This window comes from Leptonotus elevatus, chromosome 2, assembly GCF_054856555.1.
Source record: "Leptonotus elevatus isolate MCC_2025b chromosome 2, RoL_Lele_1.0, whole genome shotgun sequence".
In the NCBI taxonomy this organism is placed as follows: Eukaryota; Metazoa; Chordata; class Actinopteri; order Syngnathiformes; family Syngnathidae; genus Leptonotus; species Leptonotus elevatus.
Genome location: NC_141240.1, coordinates 38266579 through 38274399, shown reverse-complemented (window position 1 = coordinate 38274399; position 7821 = coordinate 38266579). Strand labels below are relative to the sequence as shown.

The window sequence follows — 7821 nt, the reverse complement described above, 5'->3', positions numbered from 1 at the left end:
ATGTAGTTCCGCCACTGATGTTTATTGATGATGTTTCAGTTTGCCATCTATATTCGAAATTGATTAATCAACTGTTTTGTCTAAATTGTGGGCCAGTCTCTTGTGGTAAAATGTAGGAATATAATAATGAAAAAGCACTGCATCTGCCCCAAAAGAGGACGGCCCACCGGGCATCTGCCCTGCATGCCATATGGCCAGTCCAGCCCTGGCCTTATTTCAGTCAATTTGGCATCACAGTGGAAGTTCGTTTTCATATGCTGGAATTTTTGTATGATTTGGTTTCTGCCGGCTTGCTCAGGTAAGATCATTTTGTCCCATTATCCCATGAAAGTGTCATTACATTTATTTTGAACTCATCATCAACTGACCCAAATTTTGAGTAATTATCATTCAGCAAAAGTTTAAAGAAGTAGAGAGAAAAAAAAGACAGTAAAACATCAAATCAATTAAAATTGTTGCCGTTGGTTGTTGGCATGTTGGAGAAGGACTTTATTGAAAGAAAGGCATACACATAACAAAGAATGTGCATCTGTCTCTCGGCGGGTAGGGTGGTATTAAACGAGGATTTTTTTTTCTTTCATGTGCTTAGCCTTGAGCACACATCGTTTTCTTTGATCGGTCAGTTTTGTTAATTAACGAGTTGGATGAAAAGGTCTAAGTCGGTGTTGGCGCCGGCGAGGTGGAAGGCCCCAGGCTTGCAGATGTCCAAGCAACAGTTGCCTAGCACGCAGAGGTCAAACACGAGTCCAGAGGATAGGTATGGAAAGTGGTTGGCACGATGGATGGATGGAGAATAGAAAATGAATCGAAATTTGGGATAAGCTCCGAGAGGTAAAGAAATAGTCGTTCACTTTAAAAAAAAAAAAAAGTAACTCGGACAAAGCATGGATGAATTTGATGGATGGATGGATGCATAAAGGAAAGGTGAAGGGAGAGAAAAGAGGCTCACAGGTGGAACGGATTGCAGTGGTGGGGCAGAAGCTCAGTTCTGTGAGCAGTACTTCCAGAAACACACTGTTGAGGAAGAAAGGAAGAAGAACAAATTAGCTTGTAAACAATAGAAGTGACAATAACATTAATTAAAATTCGTTAGCATCCATCACTAGCCTGGAAACCAGACTCATCGCTGGACACAGTCTGCAAATCATTATATGTCAAAGTTCAAAAGGGGATATTGATGGGAACCACACCCGTCGGCATGGGTGGGCGATAGGGGACCGTGCCGCCCACCAAGATGATTGTGCCCCTCCCCATTTGACGCATGGATCTCTAAAAATAATTTTTTTTTATTATTATTATATTTTTCATAGTAGCTAATTTTGTGTTTTAAAATACTAATGTTGAATTGTTTATCACTAAGACATTAAAACTATTGTAACAAACTAAGTGTGTTGCGTGTTCCGGATGTTGCCCATTCTGTTTCACACATGTCCGAGTAGCAGTAAACACAGACAGGCTGTCTGTGTTGTTCACTTAATTTGCTGACGTGTATAGCACCACATCAATATATACGGTTTGCATATTCTAACTGACTTCAAAATTCATGGAGGTTCACGGTTTTGTTATTTAATATTCCCATCACGACATAAAACATGTTCCATCCACCTTAATTAACACACAATGTACTGCAATTACGCTACGTTGCATTCGCCATTGGGTGGCGCTGCGCTACAACTTTGGTGTTCAACTGGGGGTCATGCGTTTCCGGTGGTGACGAAATGGCCAACAGCCGTTTTAGTTAAAACAGCGAAATATACTAAAAAATACAAATAATGCTACTTAACGTTAGTTTGAGTAAAGATTATGGTTAGTGTTATAGTTATGCTTAGGCTTAGAAAATATACGGTAAAAAGTGAAGACGGAATTGGAGGTCACGTGTTTCCGGTCTGCAGCTAGACCTTTCTCAGACATTTGACGCACCTACAAAATGGCGTGACCCGTATGTAATTCAGACACAGCCTAGTATACTGCCTCCTGGTGGCCAAGGCCTAATGTGTTTTATTTTTCACATTCAATTGATTGATTACTTTCTTTCTTTCTTTTTTTTTTTTTTATGTCATTTGCATTATTTTCAAAATGGAAAGACGATTTGCGATAGAGGTTAGTCATGAAATGAATTGAACTCATATATCCCATGGATTTTTACAAATACATTATGTTGTACCTTTGTGTTCTTTTTATTTTTATTGATAGGACGAGATGGAATAAAGCCAGAACAGCGTAGTGATCGTATGCATACACAGACAAAAAAAATCCTTAAGCAAGTTGAAACCTTTGACTGTTACCTCTTTTGTTAGTCTTCTTGGACTGCGGGGGAAGCGACTTCCGGAAGTTGCGGCCGGTAAGGCTTGGCACGAGGACGCCAGCACTCGCACCGGAAGAAGTGCTGACAGCGACTGCTGGGGGGGCCGTGGTCAACATCACCGCAGCCTTATCATAACACAGCAAAGAAAATCAAAAAGGTGGGTTGTACTAATTGTTAACCTGGTTAACCTCTGTCAGTGCCAAACAATCTTAATTTGGAATTGTTTTCATGCCAAACACCATTTGGGTATCTCACAAATGAAAATATTTCATTTTACATTGTAATTTAGTATTATCTTCCTTGTTGATTTCAAGGCTACGTTTTCACACGTTGTAGCATACTCGCATCTTTCCAATGACTATTTTTTATTTGTACATTTTCTGTCCACAGCAGGAAGCGTAATATTAAAAGGGACCTACCATTTTATTTTTTCGTCCTGAATTTCTGGCATTTGCTGAAACGAAAAAACACAAATTTAATGAAAGTTAGTTGATGTCATCGTGCAATTAATTTCATATAATTCCACATTGAACAATTTTATAGCACTTTAGTTTACTATCACCGAGGTCATTATTTAGAAGTTCGTAGTTAACACATTAAATGCCAAGAACGACTTACGAAGTCCATTAGACTCAAAACATTCAGTACCAAAGTCGAATTGTTTCGTTTTATATGTTTTTTCATCAGGAGGGTTTAATATGAGCCAGGTGCACTGGCCATTTAAATTGCAGGAACTTTGAGGAGTGGTAATGAACCAAACTGTCAGCAGAGGGTAGCGATGCACCATTTTTGATCGAAAATCCTTGTTTAGCAACTTTTTACAGTTGGGAGGAAGGCGACTTCACTGTTGTGATGCCACAACACAGTCAACAGACTTTTAGTCGGACAATCTGAAACATACATTTGAACAGGGGACATATTTTATTTTTGTATATCATAGATTATGTGTTATGATAGTTAGCGTAATCTGTGTGTCATACGGCTATTTTAGTTCATGAAAACTAATGAAAAAACGCTAATATTCCAAAAACTATTTCGTCAAGAAAATTAATTCAAACCGAAAATGCTTTTTAAAAAAACAAAAACTAACTGAAACTACATTTAATGTTTACAAAACTAACTATAATTATAGCAAAAATGTCCTTTGTTTTAGTTTTTGGTGCCATTATTAATTTAATGCATGAGCCTTTGGAGATTATTTTAGATGTGATTATAAGTATATTTATTTATTAACCGTCGCTCCTAGGCAACAATTCGTGCTTGACTTTTGGCTCTAACGGCTCAGCTCGCCTGCTTTTTCATTTAACTCAGCTGAAATGCAACGCTAGGTAAGAAATGCGTTACTCTTTTCATTTTATCATAGTATTTATTAAATATTGCACACAAGTAATACACTTAAAAAAACAACAACCCGAAAACTAAACTAACTAAACTAAAACTAAGTTGAAAAAAACAAAAACCTAAAACTAATAAAAACAGAACCACCCCGAAAACCAATTAAAACAAACAAAATTTAAATAACAAAACACAAAATAAAATAAAAACTAACCACTGTTCAGATGTTACAGGTATAGAAAAAAAATATTAGCATAAAATTCACTGTTTGGCTTGATTATGTTTGTTTGCACAAAAAGCTAGACTCTAAACTAAGATAAACCCTAACTTAACGAGGTGTGTCAGAATGGTTCCAAATCCCTCTGGAGTCATACGCACTTTCCCAGCCTTCTCTGTCACGCCTTTATACGCTTTTATACACTCCTGGAAGGATCGTCCACAGCGTATATTAGATATATTCTACGCTTTATACGAAATAAATCATCACAAAAATGTTAAAATTAGTGCGTAAATTGAAAGTTAATTTAAAGTTCCTTTTGATTGATGACCGCCCCTTACTTGGAAAGCATGTACTGGGGGAATTCCAGTCACAACACAGCAAACATGTCTACATCAAAATTTAGCAGTAATAAATTAAATAATAATGCATTTGTGGTTATATTTTACAATTTTAAAAATGTGCAGAATTTCACAAGTTACTTCATATTAATGATGAGATAGCTCTTAACTCATTTGCACCCAAAAACGTTCTATTTTTTAATATGACCATGCTCCCAAAGACATATTTATAAGATTTTTAATTAATTTAAAAAAATGTTTTTTTTATGCTAGAACATACAGAAGACTTTGATGCAGCCTCAGAACTGAGAGAATGGTTGAAGCAATGGTAGTTATTACAAAAACAGCAGAGTATAAGAGATCATCCAGGGCCATGTTGCAACAAAGCTCAATTACCCATCGTTTTAAAAAGATTTGTGAATAATGATGAAACTTACAAATTCTAATGCTAATTGCTGCAAAACGGCAACAAATACAAATATATATTTTTCCCTGATGAAAGAAGAGACTCTAATCTTTTTGTTTTGGCAGCTTCCATGTTTTTATAGCAATAGAACACAATATTCTTTGCAACATCAGGGAGCGAAGGGGGTTGCTTCAGTGAAAATGGCTGGAAGTAAATGAGTTAATATGAAAAGAAAAATGCACTGAGCTGTCACCAATGTCTTGCAAATGCAATTATGCCACCTAGTGGCAGAAAAATTACCTCAACACAAATCAATATCACACGCGTACATGTTTTTAATTTCAGCTGAATTCCTTTGAAATTACTGTATCAATGATGAAAAGAAGCATCCATATTTCTATTAGTTTAAAAATGTTTCCACTTTTATGTTAAAAGAGTCTGAAGAGTTAGAAACAATATTTTATTGTACATTTAGAACAGATATAAAATTAGCGATTAATCATGAGTTAACTATTGAAGTCATGCGATTAATTAGGATTACAAATTTTAACCGCCCCCTAAAAATAATTATTGTCAATATCAATCAAGACAACAGTCCTCAGGGTTCGAATGAAAGAGAGCTAGAGGATGTGTGAGAAGGTTTACCTCTTGGCAGGAAGGTGATCCTTGTGCTCAGCGTACTGTTGAACGTCCGGTGCATCTTCTCAAGGACCGAGATCATCTTAAGTATCTGGACCCGCTTCTCGGAAGCGTCCGTCCCCGCGCGGTGTCTCGTGCCGGTAGTAAACGTCCTGGAGGTGGTCCGGTCTCCTCGCCTCGTCCCTTCCGTCCCGGCCGCTCGGCTGTTGACGCGCCACTGTTTGAAGAACTCGCTTTGAGCAAGGGTAGGAGATCTTGCGGGTGCGGCTGACAGATGAATACGAGTGGGAAGAAGATTCGGAGGTTTCAGCGGATCTAAGGAAATGGGAAAGGGTCAACAAGTCATTGCCAGGGATGATTTTCTGTCTTGTCGATTTTGTTCAAAAATAATAACAACTCTCGCTGCGTCAGTCTATTCTCTGTCAAGCTGCTACTTGCAATCAAGCTAGCTGTTGCTAATCTGCAATCAAGCTAGGCGCCTTGAGATACAAGTTTAATTTGTTCCGGGATCACAAATTCAAAATTAAAAAAAAATTCAAGACCATTCTTTCAGACGCAGATGTTGATGTGTCAGACTGCTGCGGTATAGCGCCATCTAGTGTTAATTTGATCAGACATTTTAAAATTTGGTCTGTTTTTAGTCCAGTTTGTTAGTTTTTAACATAGTTAGTCAAACTCATCCTGTTTTTATTTATTTATTTTGACTATAAATCTAGCATTTTAGTCAGAGAAAACATAATTTTAGTTTTAGTCAACAAAAACTGTAACGTCAGGACAATCATTTAATCCCTGTATATTTTTTTGTCAGCAGATAATGTTGAATATTTCGCATCTTAAACGATTTCACATAAAAATGTTCTCTCACATTTTTCATAAAAAACACAACTTCACACACAATTACAGTATATCAACAAGTGGCTACTGTGGCTCCATGCTATGAGCTAGTAAATTAGCCAGCATTAGTTAGCGGTCGGATTAGCATTATTGTTGGAACTTTATAGTCATTGGATTGTTACGAATTTATAACTAGAATTTACTTTCCTTTTTTTTTTTTAACCTTCCACCATGAATCCACTTCCTGTTTGTGCATGTTGCACTTGCTAGCTGCATACTTGAAAGGGGGCGTGTCACTGTGTCACATGACAGTGTGACACAGTGACAGATTAGCAGAGACAAGATTTGACAAAATCATACAACTTTCATCTGGTTTTTGTTCATGAACTAAAATGCCTCTAGATTTTAGTCCAGTTTTTATTAAGTGAAGGACATTTGCGTCTCCTTTTTACTAGTCGACAAAAATGCACATTGATTTAGTCCTAGTTATTGTTTATTATTAATGAGGATTTAAGTCGAGTCTAGTTTTCATCCGGTGAAAAATGTGTGTTGACAGAAAATATTTTTGTTTAATTTTCGTTTGCGCCAACTACTGCGAAGGAGGACTTACTCAATTTGTTTGTGGCCTGTGGGTGGTATCGGCAGCCTCCGCGAGTATCCGATACCTTCAACTAAGGCCAGTATTGGCTCGATATCAATATCTGGTATTGGTACTCGTCCATCCTTTTTTTCCTATTCATTTAATTTACTAGGATATTTCTTTTCAAGAAAAGAATATTTGGCTCATGTGAGCTAGCAGGGCTCAATAAAACGTTATTATGCAAAATAATTAAATGCAGAGATTGCTATCATAATTTGAGCGACCAGCCTACGTTATGTCAAAGTTGTGATTTTTAAACTGTAAAGAATTGATACAACTGAAGCAAAAATCTGTTTGTTGAATTAAAATCATTGGAAAAGTTTGGTTAAAAAACAACAACATTGATGTTTAGCAATTGTAGCAAGCGGGAAAACAAGTTTGTTACCTCTCTGTGTGGGCGCTGTCCGTACTTGGGCGGTGACAATCAGCATCAAAACAGGAATGAACGGCAATTTTGCAGCTCCGCAAAGCATCTTTGATCTCATTTGTGACTCGGAAATGAAAAAAAAAAAAGATTGAGATTTTGGTTGCTTCTTTGGATTCTTTTGTTTTGTTTTATTTTGGAGACAGTCCATTGGTCATCATCATTTTTTGTGTGTTTTTGATTGGGATTTCCCAGAAAAAAAAAAAATATATCTCAAAAATAATCTTTTAAAAAGAAAAAAGTTAGTGTTTCAACCAAGATTTGGTGTTCGTCTACGCAGCAATTTACTTAAATAATTTCTTGTTGTCTGAATGAATCTTCAATGTCCTTGTTGCTGGTTCATGTTCCGGGGATGCGCCTCTTAAAGAAGAAGGCTTGTCAAGAGTTTGTCGGCGGCTCTCGTCTCCCTGGCCCTCTTGGACAAACTCGCCCTTTTTAAATTCTGCCTTGGGACAACCAAGCGGTAAATCTGCGTCGACCAATCGGCTCATCTTGCTCCGCCTCTTGCTTCTCAATAGATTGGTGACATTTGGGGACTTTGGCAGCCAGCTTTGAGATCCAATATCGTTTTGTAAATGTGTGTTTAGGCTGCATTGTGTGTGTGTGCGTGTGTGTGTGTGTGTGTGTGTGTGTGTGTGGCCTTGCGCTGTAGAAGCAGTGATTAGTTAGTTCTTAATATG

General features: G+C 37.3%; 1 protein-coding gene across 1 annotated transcript; it reads right to left on the bottom strand.

Annotated features, from left to right (window-relative positions):
* Positions 1–664: 664 nt before the first annotated feature.
* Positions 665–7223, bottom strand: urp2 (urotensin II-related peptide). Its single transcript, XM_086069727.1, has 5 exons — positions 7103–7223; positions 5250–5558; positions 2725–2759; positions 2286–2430; positions 665–1014 (listed from the first exon to the last, which is right to left on the bottom strand). The coding sequence occupies exons 1-5, from the start codon at positions 7200–7202 to the stop codon at positions 983–985; spliced, it is 621 nt and encodes a 206-aa protein (XP_085925853.1). The 5' UTR covers positions 7203–7223; the 3' UTR covers positions 665–982.
* Between the last annotated feature and the right edge of the window lie 598 nt (positions 7224–7821).

Excerpts from the sequence above, each read along its gene's own strand:
- urp2 (XM_086069727.1), bottom strand. The coding sequence starts at position 7,202 with ATGAGATCAAAGATGCTTTGCGGAGCTGCAAAATTGCCGTTCATTCCT. Across the intron at positions 5,559-7,102 it reads GACAGCGCCCACACAGAGAG|ATCCGCTGAAACCTCCGAAT; the intron begins GTAACAAACTTG and ends CCATTTCCTTAG. Across the intron at positions 2,431-2,724 it reads CAGGACGAAAAAATAAAATG|GCTGCGGTGATGTTGACCAC; the intron begins GTAGGTCCCTTT and ends TGTTATGATAAG.